The sequence below is a fragment of the Cibotium barometz genome, chromosome 31 (assembly GCF_041138505.1).
Source record: "Cibotium barometz isolate CiBa-2024 chromosome 31, ASM4113850v1, whole genome shotgun sequence".
Lineage (NCBI taxonomy): Eukaryota > Viridiplantae > Streptophyta > Polypodiopsida > Cyatheales > Cibotiaceae > Cibotium > Cibotium barometz.
Window position 1 is genome coordinate 9,125,225 of NC_141076.1, and position 20,682 is coordinate 9,145,906.

General features: G+C 45.2%; 1 protein-coding gene across 1 annotated transcript in view; it reads left to right on the top strand.

The window, feature by feature from the left end:
• The first annotated feature begins 2,794 nt into the window (after positions 1 to 2,794).
• The window catches only part of LOC147620481 (zinc finger CCCH domain-containing protein 40-like), an 80,057-nt gene continuing 62,169 nt past the window's right edge, over positions 2,795 to 20,682 (top strand). The window contains exons 1-2 of the mRNA XM_086824702.1: positions 2,795 to 2,950; positions 3,321 to 3,590. Of these exons, the coding sequence (XP_086680828.1) occupies positions 2,846 to 2,950; positions 3,321 to 3,590 (375 nt within the window). The 5' untranslated portion in view covers positions 2,795 to 2,845. The remainder of the gene's footprint in view (positions 2,951 to 3,320; positions 3,591 to 20,682) is intronic.

Below are 20,682 nucleotides of genomic sequence, written 5' to 3' on the forward strand. Positions count from 1 at the left end.
CCTCCTTTCCTCTCTTTGTTGCTCTTCGTGCAAGCTGACCCCACCTCTTTAACAACCTCTTTTGCATGTTGACTAGCACGCTCTAAGACAAAAAAGATGACAAAAGAAATGAGTAGTCCAATCCCCAAACCATGACAAATATCAAATGGTTAACTAGAACACACCTTTGTAGAGTGATGCCTCCACTTTTGGATACTCCCCAATGGGGTCATCAAGCCACCAAGAGCAATACAGTTTCCCCCAACCATTTATGCCTCAATCATGCATCCATAAGGGGAACATACAAGAGTCTTGGTCCATGCCTATCCACTCCTCAGCTACCTCTAGGAGGTTTGTAATGACATGCTCATCGCACAACTTTTTTAGCCAACTTCAACATAAAAGAAAAAAGTGGTTAAGAAGTTATTCCTACAAATGCCTAAGGACTTTCTATAAAGGGTGTGCTCACTTACCGATAGAGGACTTTCTTTAAGCTCTCTAAAAGCTCAAGATGGCCACTTTCATCTCCTATATTCTTTATTTTGCTCCATAGCTCACTAAATGCCGTATGAATGTGCTCTTTTTGTGCTCGGCCAAGCTAAGTGTCAAATCCCTCTAGCAACCCATCTCCATGCTCATCTTTCAATTTATGAGATTGGGCATGCACACTACACCAATACACCTCCTATTTAATATGTCCCCTAAACTTCTATGCATTGGAGTATCTTTCAGAGATAGGATCCTTGAGCTTCGTAGTAGCCATGGCATGCAATATTTCTTTCTTCCCGCATACTCAACCTCAATCAGAACTTACCACTCCATTATTACAAAGTTCTTAACAATCATTCATTAACAACGTAGAAGAATATACCTCTCAGGTGGTATACATGCAGAAACCAAGGAGTATAGCTTGTCTTTGGTAAGACCTACTAGGTCCTTATCTGTCCAATCATAATTGTAGAGGACTAAAAAAAAGCCTACACCATTTGCCGGATTGGCAATGGCCAACATCTACACCCATTGAAGCAACAATAAATCTACACACATAGTTTTATAAGTACTTTACTAAGCAAGAAGATACCTTGTAGGCCTTTTGGGTGTATTCTACCTCAACCTTTGCAACGACCAAATCATGTCTTGCATTGGGGCCCTTAAGATCCCTAATCATGTCTTGTATTGGGGTCCTCAAGATCCCTAATACTCTTTTCTTCCTTCATCACAGTAGCATCAAATTCTCCCTACCCAAAATGCCATACACAAGAATTACAAAGTAAATAACATTTCAAATTAGACAAAGCTATGGAAAGAGATCAACATAAGTACCTTCCAAACCATTTGAGACAAGGTGGTTGGGCTGCATTGTACCACCCTTTTGTCCCACCACCCTTTCTCTCACAAGCCAATTTCACCTCAATCCAATGCCTAGTGACTCTTTATTCGCCAATCCAAGATTTTGGAACATAAACACTTCTTGTGAAAATTTTGTAGCAATAGTTATCCGGGCAACGCTACAAACATCACAACGCTCTCGAGAAATCATAGATCATTTAACCACCTTTTCTTTCATCTAGCCATGGCAAATCAATCACGAGACGACTTACTCATTTTGTGATTACAAGGCTAGGAGAAGCTCTCCCTCCGAAGCATGATCCACCTTGAAAAATTGGCACTTGACACTGCAATGCCTCCACCTCACCACCATAGAGAACCTTGAAATAAAGAAAGTGTTATGGCAATGGTGGAATCTCTATAGTGCACAAAACTAATAAGCAATGGAACATACCTCCTTGAATCATCGGCCAGCACGTCTTTAACCTATGGTTGCCATCCCACAAAAGAAACTTTTTCCCCTATCTATTAAGGATTTTTTTTGGAATCACTAGAATGTTGAATACTAGGGCCCACCTTTGGTTAGAAGAAAGGGTTGGGTCCTTACAATACCTATTACTCACAAGTGTCAATCACATTTGTTAGAGTCAATTAGACTCCATGATTACGTTCAGAGGCACAAACACATAACAACAATAATAATTAGGTAAACCACTCACAATGCCATTAAAACTTGCATGGCCCCAAATGCACAAATACCTAACACCAATATTAATAATACGGTAAACCACTCACAAATCCATTAACACTACTAGCATGGCCCCAAACGCATATACCAATAACACTAACTCGTAAGTATTAAAGTGGTAGTTGGTATCACCCACAACACCAACTACCGGCTGGTATCTCAACGTCCCCTATCAATCATAGAGTGGATGGACCTCCTACCAAATGAGTTTAAAAACACCCACAACACAATTCTATGAATTGCCTCTCCATTTCATTTTTTTTTTTTGGTGAATTGCTCAAACATTCATCCATAAATGGGGAAAAGAGACAAAAACTTTTCCCCTTGAGTTTCTACATTCATTCATGTTCGCCCCCCCCCCCCCCCCCCCCCCCCCCCCTCTTTATCTTGCCAACAAAGGCAAGCCACTCGAAGATTTTTTTTGCTTTAACTCTTTTATCTAGACAAGATTTACGTGATTGCTTAAAAAGATTATGCTTAGATTAGTGCGCAATGGCATATGTGAAGTGTACTCATTTAATCACTATCCCTTAAGTGTGATTGGGTGCCTTAGCTCATCCGAAGGCCGTTTGAATTCTACTTTGTTGTTTTGACTCAACCAAATATGGATTATTTTGTGTGTGCAAATTTTATAATTTGCTCTCTTATTTCAAAAAGACTATAAAAAACAAATAAAAATATAATGAATATTTTTTTATTATAAAAAGATTATAAAAAATAAATATAAAATATAAGTACTAGCCTAGCTACACACCCTCTCTTTTCACACTACCTTTCTGTTCAGGAGAAATGGCTCACAGGCTCCTGCGCGATGAGGAGGCGGACGGATGGGAGCGCTCTGACTTCCCCATCATCTGCGAGTCTTGCCTAGGAGACAACCCTTACGTCCGCATGGTAAGTTGTCCTCTCCCTCGCACAGACTCTGCTCTTAGGGTTTCTAATCGGGGTTTTCTTGCTTTTAGGGTTTCCAATCGAGGGCTTCCTGCTTTTAGGGAGAAAAATGATGGCTCTGTGTATGGTTGGAGAGGGTGGGTGTGTGTGTGTGTGTATGAGAGAGAGAGAGAGAGAGAGAGAGAGAGAAGAGGCCTGCCTTGGCCTTAATCTGCTCCTTTTTATTCTAGGGTCTTTTTGGGTTTTTTTTTTCTGTCAGGGTTTCCCTGTCATTGCCTTCATTATTTAAAATTAGAACGGCCTTAGGGTTTCTGGGTTTCTTTTTTCTTAAGGGATTCTCTGCCATGCCCTCAATCTGTCAAATCTGTCGCAGACCAAGGCCAATTTTGACAAAGAATGTAAGATATGCACCCGGCCATTCACAGTGTTCAGATGGAGGCCTGGTAGGGATGCTCGGTACAAGAAAACTGAGGTCTGTCAAACCTGCAGCAAGCTGAAGAATGTCTGCCAAGTGTGCCTGCTGGACCTTGAGTACGGTTTGCCTGTGCAAGTGCGAGATTCTGCACTGGGAATCAACACTAATGATGTGATTCCAAAGAGCGATGTCAATCGGGAGTATTTTGCAGAAGAGCAAGACCGGAAGGTAAGTATACATTCTTTCTTCAACCTTTAGTCAAAATTTCGATTCGCTGCCACCTAGGTGATTTCTTCTTTGTGTATTTACAACAAAGCTCTGCTAAGACACCAACATGCATGAAAATGTCGGTCTGAACATACTAGTGCACTGAGGTATTGGTGGTTACAATGTTGATGCAACAGTTTTGGGAAGCTGTGGGTTTTCGTTTGATTCCTTCATTGGCAGGCATATGTGGGGCTTTGAGAAGCCAATGATGGTGGTCCACGTGCAGAGTTTCATAGGTGACTAGAGTCTAGATCGAGGCTATGTTCTACAGGAGGAAATATTGGCTGATCTTGGAGAGGAGGATATTCTACCGTTGGAGTACTCCAAGGAGGAGGCTTCTTCAAAACCAGAGAAAGAGTGCAAAGGAGAACTCAGCTTTTTCATTTCTCGGGTCAGGCACACAGCCAGGGTGCTTCATTGCTTCATGCGACATGCATGAACAGAGGAAGTTTTCAGCCATGGTGTCTTCACAGCTGCCATTTGCACTAGGTGGAGAATCTTTGGCTTCAGTGGAAATTGTCTTCGCCTTGGGAGGATATACCAGTTGGTGTGTCTTCAGTTGCATTAATTTTTTAGAGATATTCTAGGGAGTTTTGTTCTTGGTTCTGCATTCTTGCTTTACGGTGTAAGTAAGTATTGTGATCCATCTGAGCTAATGCATTCGTGGCTAGAGTGGATAGTTTAGTTTTGCGAGGCTATTCTCTGGAGTGTTCTTCTCGTGAGCTACCAGAGGATACTTAATGGCCTGTAGCGTTTCTTCATGGACGGTTGAATGAACAGAATGCAAGAGTTAGTTGGTAATCCGTAGGTTTCTTTGCAGGTCTTTGTGTTGATGCGGCGAGGATGGAATGTGAGTCTTCGCACTGGACACAAAGTACTGTGTTGGAGATCCAAGGAAAATATTTAGATAGTATGAAGACACAGTAAGCAAATTGTCCAGAATTTGGAACTCCTTACAGGATGGTCCTTTATTTAGAACTGGGTTATTATACCATTAAGGACGGTTGGCTCTTTTACAAGGGTTGATTATGTGTTCTCAAGGAGAAGAGACCGACACTCCTCCATGATGCCCATGATTCACTTGTTTGGTGGTCATTGTGGGACCAATAGTACTTTGGAAAAGTCAGAAAGATCGTTTTATTGGCTAAAGATGCGCACGAATGTATACAACTATGTTTCCGCGTGTTCCATATTTCAAAAAGTGAAAGTGCCTCACACTAAACAGGCAGGGTTGCTTCTGTTGGGGTAAAGGCGTTATGCCCACCCTTATAGTGTGTACAAGCCCATAAGTTATAGTACATAGTACACTTAGTACTTTTAATGTACTAAGTGCACTATGTGTACTAGTGCAATATACATGTGTGATAGGGGAGTCACACACTCATGCCTCATGAGTTGACTTATCCCCACAACTCTCTCTCTCTCTCTCTCCCTTGCTTCTCTGTGTATGTCTCCCATGAATGACTCTAAACCCTAATTGCAGTTTCTCCCCATCAACTGGTATCAGAGCCAGGTTGGTGATGTGGTGCACGTTGCAGACAGCTGCGTTGATGGCAAGGTTGAGCAGAGAAGGCGGATCAGGTCGCTTCTGGCCTCTTCACCGAGTAGCAGCGCTACATACGACCAGGCGCCTACACTTGCAGTCGACGAGTCGGGTGGCGCCTACACTTGCAGTCGACGAGTTGGGTGGCTGTCCGCCTGGGTTCGCATTCTACGCCAGTTGGCCAGCTCACGCTTCGCCTATCGCTTCTACTCCAGTTGGCCAGGCGTCTAGCGTGCAACACGCAGCCAGACAGCACACGCCTACAGCACACGCTTCACGCTGCCTTCGCCTAGCTTCGCCTAGTTATGTTGACGCCCAGCCTACGGCTGCTGCCTTCGCTCGCTATGCTGCCTTCGCCTAGTAGCACTGTGCTGATGACGCTTCTCACCAGCGATGGCACTCCCTCTAGCGCCAAGCTTGGCCAGATCTTGTGACTGTTGGGCAGCCCATGCTGGTTGGCTGGGCAGAGAAAGGCGACCAAAAAAAAAGAAAAAGGCAACCCTCAGATCAGAATTCAGCACGACCAGTACGACTGCTCCAGGGCACTCATACATGCTGTATGATGTGAAAAATCGCACATTTGGGCAAAATTGCAGCAAATTGCAGTGCAAATCAAGGGGCTTTTGTGCCGATTTGGTTGATTTGCATGCAGGCAATCGCATTTGATGCTGTGGATAATGTGCTGATGCCTTACAAGCACTCAATGTGCCTGTAAATCAAGGGGCTTTCATGTATTGGATGTATATGTGGCCAAGGGGAAGCATCGTGAACACTCTGGATGCCTTCATGTGCGTCAATGTACCATGCATGATCAGAAATTGATCTCAAATCAAGGGGCCTTTCAAGTTTTCATGCTTGTTGAGCTTGGCAAAGCAGCAGGCAAGACATTTATGCCTTGAATCCTCAAAAATCAGCTTGCAGTCAAGGGGCTTTTGCCCAATTTCTGTTCGGGACTGTTGTATGCAGTGTACGGGACTGTAAAAGTCTGATTTTCACTCATTTGGACAGCCAGGAGAGCATTTATTGCTATTGTACCTGCTGGTACAGATTTGGCACAGCTTTATGCATGTTTTGGCATGGCTGTACACTGTTTTGAGTGACCAAAAGATTCAATTTCAGCTGCTGAAATTGCCGATACAGGTTTGGTACATCATTGGTGAGCACTTGGTACTGCTGTACAGTACTTTGGAGAGGCAAAAGAGCACATTTAAGGTGCTGTCCAAAATCTGCAGCAACCAGATTTTGGTGTTTTCATCACAAAAAAGTGGGAGAAAAGTTGCATTTGTGCTTCCGCAGTGGGAGATAAAGCTTGGGAGAACATTTGAGAGCACTTTGTGTGCTTTGGGTGCAGTGTTTGCACATCTTGGGTGCAGTGTTTGCACATTTGCAGGGAGCCAGGCATTAAAGGTTCCATATTGCTATGGCAACCACAGGTGAGAGCTCTTCATTGCTTCACATCAAGAAGCTTGAAGGCTCGCAGAATTATGATATTTGGCAGACCCAGTGCTACAATGTGTTGCTCCAGAAAAAGCAGCACAAGCCTATCAAAGAAAGGGGTGTGATGCCCGCTTCTCTTACTGCTGAAGAGTGGGAAGATATGGATGAGCTGGCAAGATCTACTATCATGTTGTCTGTGTCAGACTCATTACTTTTCAGCATTCGTGAAGAGAAGACACCTTGGGGAATGTGGCAGAGATTGCAGGACTTGTATGCCCAACAAAGTGCCTCAAGCAAAGTGTATTGGTTGAAGAAACTCATAGGTCTTCAGATGAAGGAAGGGGCGTCTATGACAGCCCATTTAAATGAGTTTAATGGCATTGTCAGCCAGGTCATCAATCAAAAGTTGGCAATGGACGATGAGTTCAAAGCCACTTTTTTGCTATGCACTTTGCGAGAGAGTTGGGACACATTCAGGACAGCCACTAGCAATTCGAATGCTATGCTGTCATATGCAGATGTTGAGGGTGCTCTTCTTCAAGAAGAGATGAACAGGAAGAACAACTCTGTTGGAAAGTCCAATGCAATGAATGCACGTGGGAGATCCCAGCAAAGGGGGAAAAGCCAAGAAAGGGGAAGGAGCAAGTCTCGCTCCAAAAAGGATTTGGAATGCCATTATTGTGGCAAGAAGGGACACATTAAAAAGCAATGCTACAAATGGAAAAATGATCAAAAAGAAAAGGGAAAAGGCAAAGACAAAGAGAAAGATGAAGCCAAAGATGTAAAGTCAAAGGGCAAAAGTGGAGTCAAGATTGAAGAAATCAATGTGTCACATGCAGGTGGCAGTGAGGATGAGGTCCTATTTACTTCTTCACTTGATGCCCATTCACTTCTTACAGGTGGTCATGGTATGCACTCATGGATCATTGATTCAGGTGCCTCCTTTCATGTCACAGGTTGCAGAGACTTGTTTGTCAGGTACACTGCTGGCAATGAAGGAGTGGTTTATTTGGGTGATAACCATGCATGCAAGATACTTGGCAGAGGTGATGTGAGGCTTGTGTTTTCAGATGGCTCACAGCTTATGCTCCATGATGTCAGGCATGTGCCTGAGATCAAGAAGAATCTGCTTTCTACTGGACAGCTTGATGATGCTGATTATGTTACCACATTTGGTAGTGGAAAGTGGAAGATTAGTAAGGGCTCACTGGTTGTTGCCAGAGGCTCTAAGGTGGACACTCTTTACTTCATGCATGCAGGTGTTTGTCACCATGCTAATGTAAATGCAACCGAGCTGTCGGAAATTTCTATGTGGCATAGCCGGTTGGGACACATGAGTGTCAAGGGAATGGAGCAATTGTCTCGTTTGGGTTACTTGCCTTCTCTAAAGTTTTCAAGTTTTCAATTTTGTGAGCATTGTATATATGGTAGGCAACTACAGTGCCCCCACAAGAAAGCTCTTGGACAGAAAGATGCTCAGTTAGAGCTTGTGCATACAGATGTATGTGAGATGCCTCAGCTTTCTTTGGGAGGGGCAAAATATTTTGTGTCTTTTATAGATGATGCCACACGCAAGGTGTGGGTTTATCCTCTTCGTTTGAAGAGTGATACATTCTCAGTGTTTCAGAAGTTTGTTGCTCATGTTGAGAATCAAACTGGCAAAACACTGAAGGCTTTGCGTTCCGACAATGGTGGAGAGTATACGTCCAAACAGTTTCAGGACTTTTGTGATGCTAAAGGCATCAAGAGGGAGCTCTCTACTCCTTATGATCCTCCACAAAACGGGACAGCAGAGAGGATGAACAGGACCATACAGGAGAAGGTCCGTTCTATGTTGTCACTTGCTGCATTACCTCATGGTTTTTGGGCTGAAGCTGTTATGACAGCCGTTCACCTTATAAACAGGTCACCTAACACGAGGCTTGGTGGGAAAGTGCCAGAAGAAGTATGGACAGGGAAGCCTCCGTCATACAAGCACTTGAGAGTGTTTGGTTGCGTTGCGTACGTGCACATACGCAGGGAAATGCGCACCAAACTTGATCCTAAGTCTCACAAATGCATATTCCTAGGATATGGTGACAAAGGTGAAATGGGGTATAGACTTTGGGATCCCATGAATAGAAAGATCATACGCAGCAATGATGTCATTTTTTATGAAACATGCATGTATAAGGAGCCTGCAAGGCAACAGGAGCCTGGCAGAGTCATCTTTGATGATGATGGACATCATGGACAACAACAAAGGGCTGTAAATCAGCCATTACAGCAGGAAAACCAGCCCTTAAATGGTGCTGAAAATGGTCCAAATGGACAGCCAGAGATGGCAGAAGATATCCCTATGGATATACCACAGTTGGAGGAGATACCGGGCATGATATTTCAGCCTTATGGCATGGAACAGGAGCCACCAATGGGTGATATGCAGGCTGGACAGCAACCTGCAAATGATGGTCATTGGGTACGGAGGTCCACTAGACCCTCCAGAGCCCCTGACAGGTTTGTTCCAGGGGTTGACTACTTGATGCTCACTGACTGTGGGGAGCCCTCATGTTATAAGGAGGCTTTACAGAGGGCAGACAAAGCTCTATGGGAGCGTGCCATGAAGTCAGAGATGGATTCTCTGCATAAAAATGAAACATGGAAGTTGGTGCATTTGCCTGCAGGCAAGAAGGTTTTGCCATGCAAGTGGGTTTACAGGCTCAAAGTTGCACCAGATGCAAAGCCAAGATACAAAGCCAGGTTAGTGGCTAAGGGCTTTAAGCAGGAATATGGTGTGGACTTTGATGAGATCTTCTCTCCAGTGGTCAAAATGACCACACTTAGAGCTGTGTTGGCTTTGGTTGCGCATGATGATCTGGACTTGATTCAGATGGATGTGAAGACTGCTTTTCTTCACGGTGATCTCCATGAGGAGATATATATGCAGCAGCCAGAGGGTTATGCAGTGAGTGGAAAGGAAAAGCTTGTATGCAAGCTGAAAAAGAGTCTTTATGGGCTCAAACAGGCACCAAGAGAATGGTATCATAAATTTGATACATTCATGAAAACTCAGAAATTCAGGAGAAGTGACATAGATCACTGCTTGTACACCAAGAAAGCTTTGGATGGCAGTCTCTTGATTCTCATTTTGTATGTTGATGATATGTTGATTGCCGGGAAATCTCGTAAAGAGATGGATGCTTTGAAGAAGAGGCTGCATGAAACCTTTGATATGAAGGATTTGGGTGATGCAAATCACATCTTGGGTATGCGGATACTTCGGGACAGAAATCAGCATGTGTTGTATTTGTCTCAGAAGGAATACATTGGCAAAGTCTTGCAGAGGTTCAATATGGACGGGGGGAAGAAAGCTAGTACTCCTTTGCCTCCATATGTGAAACTCAGTGCTATGGACAGCCCACAGTTGGATAGTGACAGGGCTGATATAGCCAAGATTCCGTATGCTTCAGCTTGTGGCAGTCTCATGTATGCCATGGTTGCTACTAGGCCGGACATTGCATTTGCAGTGGGAGTGGTTTCTAGATACATGGCCAACCCTGGCAAGAAGCATTGGGAAGCAGTGAAAGGTGTCATGAGATACCTGAAGGGCACACAGGATTTGTGCATTTGCTTTGGCAAACAGGATGCATTAGTGCATGGTTACACGGATTCGGATTATGCCGGTCATCCAGATAACCGGAAGTCTACTACCGGTTATGTATTTACATTCACAGGAGGTGCTGTGTCATGGATATCCAGGATGCAGAAGTGCACTGCCTTATCTACTACAGAGGCCGAGTATATTGCAGCCACAGAGGCTTGCAAGGAGGCATTATGGCTATCTCGGTTAGTGGTTGATTTGGGCTATACAGGGGATATTCCATTGTTGCATTGTGATAGTCAGAGTGCCATCCAGTTGGCAAAGAACCCTGTCTTTCATGCAAAGACGAAGCATGTGGATGTGAAGTATCACTTCATCAGAGAGGTGATAGAGAACAAGCAAATTCAGCTTGTTAAGATTCACACGGATGACAACCCGGCTGATCTGTTGACGAAGAGTTTGCCTCCGGAGCGGTTTGCTCATTGCAGACACTTGATGGGCATTGGATGAGGCCATTTTCAGCCTTGATATGGCCTTGTATATTATCATGTACATGCTGATTTTTTCTTTTCCTTTACTTAAGGGCACTTTGCCTTTAAGTGGGAGGTTGTTGGGGTAAAGGCGTTATGCCCACCCTTATAGTGTGTACAAGCCCATAAGTTATAGTACATAGTACACTTAGTACTTTTAATGTACTAAGTGCACTATGTGTACTAGTGCAATATACATGTGTGATAGGGGAGTCACACACTCATGCCTCATGAGTTGACTTATCCCCACAACTCTCTCTCTCTCTCTCTCTCCCTTGCTTCTCTGTGTATGTCTCCCATGAATGACTCTAAACCCTAATTGCAGTTTCTCCCCATCAGCTTCAGCCATTGCCCGTTTTCAAGGGTCTGTTTCATGACATTTCGATGGATTTCGTTGGACCACTTCCCCCATCTACTGGATCTCGTAATTCTCAGCGTATGACGATAGTTGACAGATTCATACCATGCAAACAGACGGCCACAACAGAAGATATAGGCCGGCTCTTTCTCCGACATTTGTATCGAGTTTGTGGTTTGCCATGGACCATTACTTCAGATCGGGATCCGAAGTTTACATCTCACTTTCGGCGAGCTCTGTTCGACATCTTTGGTACCAAAATTGCAATTATCTAGTGCATTCCATCCCTAGACCGATGCCAAACAAAGATTTATAATCAATTGGCTTTCGATGTACTTAAAGCATACTGCCATGATCAATAGTTGAAGTGGGAGCTTCGCAAGCGATTCTCAATGACACACTCACGAAGTGTTGGCATAACTCCTTACGAGGCAGCCTTTGGTTGAAGATTGTCGTCCCTTTTCACGTTGATGATATCTCGTTCCTTGGAAGCCAACAAGACGTCAGAAACATTTTCAGCCATCATTGAGTGTTACGACCTTGTGTTTTTCTCTGGACAACAAGCAAGTGGGCACGGGCACGGGATGGACAGTGTCAGGCATCAGTTTGGATATGAAAAGGAAACCCATATGTGTGGCTAGCCCAAGTGTGAAAGGGGACAAAAAAGATTTTCAAGGTTATAAGGTTTTTTAAACCTTTGAAGGCTTAAAATAATATTATTATATTTGTAAGCATGCGTTTTGATATTTGCTTTTGGCTTTTTGGAGGAAAGCATTTGGAATCACATCTTTGGTTATAAAAAGCGAAGGTGGCGGAATTCGTCAGAGAGTGCCGTGTGGGTGTGTCGCATCACCTTGCGATCGCAGGCTGACTCTCTCTCTCTCTCTCTCACGTGGGCTGGTTACAGAAGTCATCATGAGGCGTGTGGTGTATGCAGGTGCATGGCTGGTCGCCAGATAGCAAAACGACACGAAGAACCTCAGCGCAGGTGGCACTGGACAGAGAGTGAGAGAGAGCAGGGGTCGTCGCTTGGTTTGTTTTCCTTCGGCTATGGCGAGCATGACCTCAGATGGTGTTGCTGAGCGCGCTGCTCTGTTGAGTACAAAGCTCTATGCGAGCAGGTAAGGTCGCATGCTGATTGGCTGAGGCTGTTGGGCGCTTGCTGTGCTTGCCATTGCTTGCTTTGTGGAGCGAGGCTCCTCCTCTAGTGTGTGTGCCCTACACACAGAGATACGAGGTACTATGAACATTCTAGCTCAGAGACGGCTATCTATGGACGGATTATAGGCCATGTACCTTCACGTTCGGAGATCAGAACGTGGTTACAGGCCTCCAAATTACAACTGGTTGCATCGAGGAGGTTGTCCTTATGGGTAGAGGTATCTTCATGTTGCAGCTTGTAGCGGTAGAGGATGCAGAGCGCTTAGTGCGCCAGAGCTCCTTTTCAGTTGGAGACCGCCTGATCATGGTGATACCGTGGTACCCAAACTTCACAGTGGCTCTTTTTTCCCAAACCCTTTTTGATGTAGGAGATTAGAGATAGGCTTTTTCTCTTTCTCTCTCTGGGTTTTGGCAACCGTGCTTGGATGGTATATCTGTCATGGAAACAGGGCATTGGTTTTCGAGAGGAAACATGACTATGTTATCGAGGAAACATGCCTATGGTTTATGGGATACAGGTCTTTGGTTTATCGGATACAGGTCTTTGGTTTCATGTGGAAAACATGTCTTTGGATTCATGTAAACAGGTTGTAGTTTTCTCGAGGTTACATGCAAGCTGTGAATATAGGGAAGGACATATGGTTTGGTATAGTCCTACTGCTGTTTGGGAAAGCGTTTGAGGGATCCATGGTAGCAATGGAGAAGACCTGTTCAACCAGGGAGCTGTTGTACAGGTGTGCTGTAACGCGCGGAAGCTCTGGGTAGTCTTCTTTCAGCCCTAAACACTCTTGAAAACCTTTTGATGCAAAAACGCACCATCTGATGCAAAAACGCAGGTAGAGAGAGAGTAGAGAGAGAGAGTGAGAAGTGCTGGAAATTCAGTATATACTATGGTAGAAAAAGGTACATGTCTTTGCAGCCCTTGGCTGCCTCTTTGAAAAGGTGATAACACACCTAAAATCTGCCCTAGACTAGGATCCTACTGACTCAAACCCCTAGTGGGTTGAATGACTAAACCTTGAGCATGGGGGCCCTTTTTATATGGGACTTGGGACACTTTATGCTGGCCGACTGCTGCTGGTCGGCCAGTTCCATGTCCACACATGCCCTTTTTGGTACTGCCCGACTGCTGGCCCTTGTCTTTGCTGCGCCTACTGCCCAACCTTTCTGCTGACGTCAGCCGACAGCCAACATCCTCTTTTCCTTGCAGCCGACAGCCTTTGTCTGGGTTCATGTGCTTCAGCCGACTGCTTCCCTCCATGATCCCACTTGTCCTGCTCCATGCTCACCTCAGATGCTACACCTGAAGCTCCTACATTCTGGTTCTACTGGTTCATAGTCTTTATCTGTTTGCCTCTTCTGGATCTACCCGGGAAAATGTCCATGGCATCTGTGATGCACATGACATCCCCCTCTGCTAAACTTGATGACGGGATTCCAACGTGCTCTTGGATGACTGTCATCATCCCCATCTTGTTCCGAAGTCCCTCTGTCATCATCCATCCCTGGCAAATCTTTTTTCTCTGAAAATCCGGTCTGTTCTCCAAACCACTCTGTCTCTGATGAAGATCTATGCATCTGGTCTTCCTCTAGTCCACAATCCATTCCTGCCCTGACTCTGAACACCGTCTTGGTCTTCGTTCCTGGAACTGAGTCTGGCACTCTCACATCACCCTTGGAGGATCAACCTCCCTTGGGACCGTTCCCTTAGAACCTATCTGGCTCACGGAACTGCCATCCCCATCTGGCACTGTGGAACACCACCAACAAACCTCCTGGGAGTTCTTCCCGATCTGTGTTCCCGCCTTGGGCTTCGAATCCGTGTACTTTCCTGTACCTTGGACCTGTACACCATCATATGGGACTGATTCAGTGTTTAGCTTTGCTGAGCCTGATGCTCTGATACCAATGTAACGCGCGGAAGCTCTGGGTAGTCTTCTTTCAGCCCTAAACACTCTTGAAAACCTTCTGATGCAAAAACGCACCATCTGATGCAAAAACGCAAGTAGAGAGAGAGTAGAGAGAGAGAGTGAGAAGTGCTGGAAATTCAGTATATACTATGGTACAAAAAGGTACATGTCTTTGCAGCCCTTGGCTGCCTCTTTGAAAAGGTGGTTAACCCTAAAATCTGTCCCCTATGGGACCTCTAAGGATCCAAACCCCTAGTGGGATTGAATGAATTCAATGAGGAGCACTTGGGCCTTTTTATATGGGTCTTGGACCCCCTTTATGCTGGCCGACTGCTGGCCAATCATATTTTCATTAAAGTTTATTTAATTCAGCCGACTGGTCATTAATGCTTGTTTTCGATGATGCGCCTACAGCCCCCCTTCAACTTGGTTCAGCCGCCTCCACCTCTGGTACAGCCGACTCCCTTGTGGTACAGCCGACAGGCTTTTCCTCTTGCTCTCCAAGCCCTGCTCGAGTCTACACTGCCAACAGCTCTCTGTGCTACATCTTCTGGTTCTAATGGTCCTTTTTCTGGCTGCCTTTTCTGGACTAGCTGAGGAACTTGTCCATGGGCATCTGTGCACATGACATGTGCCTTCTCTATGGAATGCTTTGTTGTAGTAATGGGAGTTCTCTTTTGGAAGTCTTGGGTGAAACTATAAGGAATCCTATTGGTAGAGGATTCTACAAGTTGTACTTTGTACTCAAATTTTGATCAAGTAAAGAAATACCGCAAGGGGCGCCACTGCGTTTTGGGGCCAATCGGTGTCCTTGTACTATTTGCAGGAGCACTCTAGCTCCCCCTGGTCGTTTCCTTTTCCAGGTCCCCATGGGTGATGAAGTGTTTTATGTGCGAGTGTTAGTTTCATCGCCCGTCAGATATCTGAAGGCCGGTTTCATTGAGTCAGTGAAAGAGGGTCTTACCAAAGCTTGAGAGGCTTACACCAGGCAAGCGAATAAGTCAAGGAGAGACGTCGACTTCAAAGAAGTTGAATGGGTATACACAAGGATCATGAAGCAAAGACTCAAGCAAGTGGGCAAGCATTGTCCAAAGTTGTCATTCAGGAGTTTTGGTCCTTTTCCCATCATAAAGAAGATAAGTGATGTCGTCATGCAACTCCAAGTGCCAGACAGTTGGGCGATGCACAATGTCTTCCACGTCTCTTGGTTAAAGCCTTATATTGGATCTTCATTGCAGAATGTTCCAGAAAAGCAGCAGCCAGAAATGGTTGATGAAGCAGAACTGATAGAGCCCGAGCAGATTCTTCTACATCGTTGGAAGCACGGTTCCAAACGACGAATTCGCCAATTTTATACCAAGCTCAAAGATCGAGGAACCCATGAAGCCATTTGGCTAGATGAAGAATTCTTCCTCGAGTATCCATAGTTATTGGAGGACTACATCGAAGCCATGAACTTGTAGCTAAGCCAAGTAGGAGGGAATGTCACGTGCACCCATGCACTGTGGTACACGGTGACAAACTGGCTCATCAACAGTGCAAGAACATGTACAAAAGTAGTATCTTTTTTAGGATATTTTGTTGTATGTCGTGACCCCTTTGTGAACCCCAGTCCAAGACATGTCGGGCACGAGCTACGTAGGTCAGTCACCTAGCCATAGAGGTCTGTCAGGTCATTCCTCTTAACCCACTTTGGAGAATTCAGCACGTAAGTCTTCATGTAGATGTCAGCCATAGGGTTAGATTGCATCGGTTGCATCCATGGTAGTGGGGGCCAGCCCCAAGGTAGTCCCAAGGAGGGACAGCCTTGCAAGGGGTTAGCCACCTTCCATGTCTAGTCGGTAGGCCTTGAGGGCTTGGGCAGCAGTTGGCCAAGGCATGGGCTGCCACCAAAATGTCTGATGTATGGGTATGGCAACCATCATATCCATCTGCACCATACAAACTAGGCCATATGCAACCCCCCTAAATATTTGTAAAGAACAAGCTTTGGGAATGGGGGATTATCCTGGAATACAAAGGATCGCACTCCTAAAATTTAGGAGAGTTGCTATTTTTGGCCCGACTTCGATGGAAATTCTGTTCGCATCACTATCTGGAATTGAGCAGATACCAAGAGTTCCCAAAAGTACCTATGACAAATGGTCTATCAGTTGGGATATTTTTAGAGATAAGATTATGGGAGAACCCATCTCTTAGATTGGGACATGTGGCAAGAAAGTAGATCAAAGTTAGACAAGTGGCCTCACACTTGTCATTATAGCCTTCTCTTGCCATTTTAGCTCATGGGAGGCCCAAATCTATAAATTGGAGCCCTCTTGCTGCACACTAGCCTCTACCACCGTTACAGGCTGCCCTAATGATGACTAATCTCTCTCTCTCTCTCTCTCTCTCTCTCTCTCTCTCAGAGGTTGCCCATGAAGTACCGATTGTTGGGGATTGTTTTGAAGGCTTCCATCGTGAAGAAATACTGAAGGCAAGGGTATTTAATCATTTTATTATGATATCTAGCCACTGTATGTGAGGGCAAAAGAGACCAAAGGACCAAATATATGAAAGATCAGAGTAAAACACACAGCATGCAATGGTGATGTGTATATAAAAGATGAAGTCCAGTACAGGAGCTCTATGTGAGACTCCGAATGAGCAGAGAAGGCTGCCATCCCAAAAACGCAGGCGTCAATCCAGAAGTAAGCCTGATGTGGGTGCCTAGAAGTAAGCACTGATGTAGGCGCTTATGAGCTAATCACTGTTGATGAAAATCGCAGAACTGTGCTGTGGTGAAAAATGCAGCTGTATGCACCATGGACCAGCAAAAGCAGTAGTATGTGAAAAATGCTGAAGAAGAACGGCAGAAGAGCTCGTTCAATTCAGCGGCAGTAGTGTGTTGGTTTCGCCAGTTTGTAGGCAACTAGTTCTAATGCTTTGTAGGCGACCAGTTCCAACGCTTTGTGGGCGACCTGTTCCAATGCCAGCGGAAGGTACTGAAGCACACTGTGGTGCTGTCCACGACCAGTCCAGCAGAAGGCGGCGAAAGGTTGAGGCAAAACGCAGTGGTGAGGATTGGCGCCGAGTCGACGTAGGTTGATGATGAGGATCAAGGGGGGCCTCATATTTATATGAGGTCAAAGTGTTGGTCGGTCAGCATGAGGAGTCGGCTAGAAGTAAAAACGGGGCCCTTTTTGGGTTGGGTTAAATACCCTTTTTGGATATATTTTCACACACCCCCTCTCAGACCAAAAAGGAATCATGAGAGAAGAGGGGAAAAAACAGATTTGGTTGTCGAAGATGAGGATTCTTGTGATTTGAGACCAGAGTATAGGCATCTAGGATTGAGAGGTACTAGAAGAATGCCACAATGCAAGAGGTTTTCACATGCATGAATGCCCATTTTTGGGTTTTCATTCACACATGTGCCCCAAACACAAAAAAGAGAATGTTGTGCATAGGGAATGTAGGATGGGAAAAAATGCAGTGCAGTGGGTTTTCACAGGAGCCGTGCCCTCATGGGGTTTTCACTGACTCATGTGTCCGATACAAAAATGGTAAAAAATATGAAGGGAGAGGAAGATCCCCCTCTCAATGTGCGGAGGGTGATGGTGGTGGACCAATGCCGACCCGATTGCGAAGACACTCGAGAATGGGGCGGTTGACGGACTTCGTAAGGATGTCTGCATGGTTGTCTGCCGTGGAAATGTACTGGAGTCGGATGGTACCAAGCTCAACCCGTTCCCTGGTAAAGTGAAAATGGACACCCACATGCTTGGTACGGTTAGAAAAAATAGGGTTGCCAGCAGCAAGGGCAATCGCACTCTGACTGTCGACGAAGATGGTAGAGGCGGTGTCGATGGAGACGCGCATGTCGGAGAAAAGTTGACGAAGATACATAACCTCAGTGGTGGCGTCATAGAGGGCCCGGTATTCGGCCTCTGCTGAAGAACCTGCAACGGTGTCCTGATTTTTGCTAGACCAAGAGAAAGGGGCAGATCCAAGGGAGAACAAATAACCACCATGAGAACGTCGGGAATCGAGATCACCAGCCCAGTCGGAGTCCGTGTAACCGCGCAAGGTGATCCCATGACTGTAGTGAAGTCCATACAAATAGGTACCTGCTAGATAGCGAACAACTCTCATTACTGAACTCCAATGTGGCTCCTTGGGAGCATTGAAATACTGACTTAAAATGGATGTGCAATAGGAGATATCAGGACGAGAATTTGTGAGCCAAATAAGTTTCCCAACCACTTGTCGGTAGGCTCGGAGGTGAGTCCACTTCCTTTGACGGTTAATGGTGGGATCCAATGGCGTAGCCACGGGGATAGCACCATTAGGAAAGTAGGAAGTCCGAAGTAATGAGTTGGAGATAGTATTTCTGTTGAGACACGAAAATACCATCAGGATGTTGGATCACCTCCATGCCAAGGAAATATGAGAGAAGACCGAGATCAGTCATCTCAAAAGTTTGTTTGAGCTGTGCCATGATATCAACTATTTTGGCTTGATGTGAACCTGAAATAATTAGGTCATCGACATACTGTACTAGGTAGCAAACCATCACCTGATCAGTGTGAATATAGATATTGGGGTCACAGTGAGATGGGTGAAAACCTTGGTTGTGAAAAAATTTGTCGATGCGATGATACCACGCCCGGGGTGCTTGCTTAAGTCCATAAAGAGCTTTATGTAAGCGAAAGACTTTGTCCTCCAGACCGGGGAGAGGGAAACCCGAAGGTTGGTCAACGTAGACCTCCTCTTTAAGAATGCCATTTAAAAAGGCACTCTTAACATCCATCTGATAGACTGGCCATTTATGGTGGGCAGCCAGATTGAGTAAAAGACGGATTGTGGTCATTCGAGCAGTGGGTGCAAAAGTCTCGTCGAAATCAATGCCTTCTTTTTGACGTAAGCCTTGCACAACAAGCCGGGCTTTGTATTTGTCCAAGGTACCATTGGCTTTAAATTTGGTGTGGAAGATCCATTTGGTTTCAATGACATTCTTATGACAATGGGGTTCGTTTGGCACAGTCTGAGATTCTTGTTCAGTGGTATGGGCAGCGGAAGGCGAAGAAAGTCTCGCTCATCAAAGACAACGTCTTGACGAACGAAAACTTTGTTTGATTGTGGATCAAAAACTTTGTAAGCCTTTGATTAAGAAGAGTAACCCACAAAAATGAGCAACTCATTCCTTGGCTCAAGCTTGCCCCTTGTATCATTCGGAGTGTGAGTATATGCTCGACATCCAAAGACACGGAAATGGGAAACGGTTGGCTTTTTGCCAAAAAATGCCTGAAACGGGGTCTTGTGGGGAACAGCAACCGTGGGGCAACGGTTTAGAAGGTACACCGCAGTGTTGACCGATTCTGACTAGAGGCGTTCAGGCAGCTCAGCTGCAAAAAGCATGGAGGGTGCCATATTAACGACTGTTCGGTTCTTGTGCTCGACCACTCCATTCTGTGAGGGAGAGTTGGTGGAGGTGAGTTGGCGTTGAATGCCCTGATCTTGTAAGAACTGAGAAAATTGATGGGAGAAATTCACCACCATTGTCACGACGAGCAATCCCAATTGAGACGCCCATTTGATTGGTGACTAACCGAACCGATGTGGAAAAGTATTGGAAAGCGTCAGATTTATGCTTTAGGAAATATAATACCCACATGTATCTTGAATAATCATCAACAATCAGCATGTAGTAGAGAGATCCATTCAAGGAAGGGGTTGGGGATTGGCCACTCAAGTCGAAATGAATCAACCTGAGGATTCCCGAAGCCCGATGAGTAGCGTGTTGTGGGAATGGGGAGCGATCCCAGTTGAGAGGTCTGACAGACATCCTTTGTGAGTTTGAGGTTGGGTATACCTTCAACTAACTTGTCTCAAGATAGCTCATAGAGAGTGGAATAGGGTAGATGACCTTAGCGAAAGTGCCATAGTCGTTCAATGTCGGAGGGAGCTTGGGTCACATAGGCACGAACCCGATGAAACTCTGAGCCAACAGAAGATGGCTCAGTTAAAAAAGTAGACATCCGGTATAAACCATCCTTCTGAGCTTGACCTCTGGCAACAACAAGATCAGTAGTTTCATCAATTACCTCAACAACTCTTTTGTTGAAGTAAACACCACCATCGAGTTGGGTAAGCTAGGATACAGAAAGAAGTTTGAGACCTAAATTAGGGACAAGATAGACATGTCCAAGGTAGCTTGGTTGGGGCCAGTGTTGGTGTCAAATAAGACAGTGCCAATGTAAGTGTGACCTGAGCAATATTGGCCGAGGGGCCGGGATGAGGTGTAAGGGAAGACCAGTCAGACATCTCTGAGCATCATTAAGTGAAGTTTTAGTTAGCCTAAGGTTGTGATTACTACGATCAATCCCTTGCATGTCACAAAGGTGCACAGTGCAGCAACTTTTTCCTCTCTCTTTTCTCTTATTCTCAGTTTGCAACTTTTAGTATTTACAGTGTACATTGTAAATAGTACACATGTCACAGTCAAACAAATATTAAAATTTAAAACTCCTCTCTTTCTCTCTCTTCTCTCTC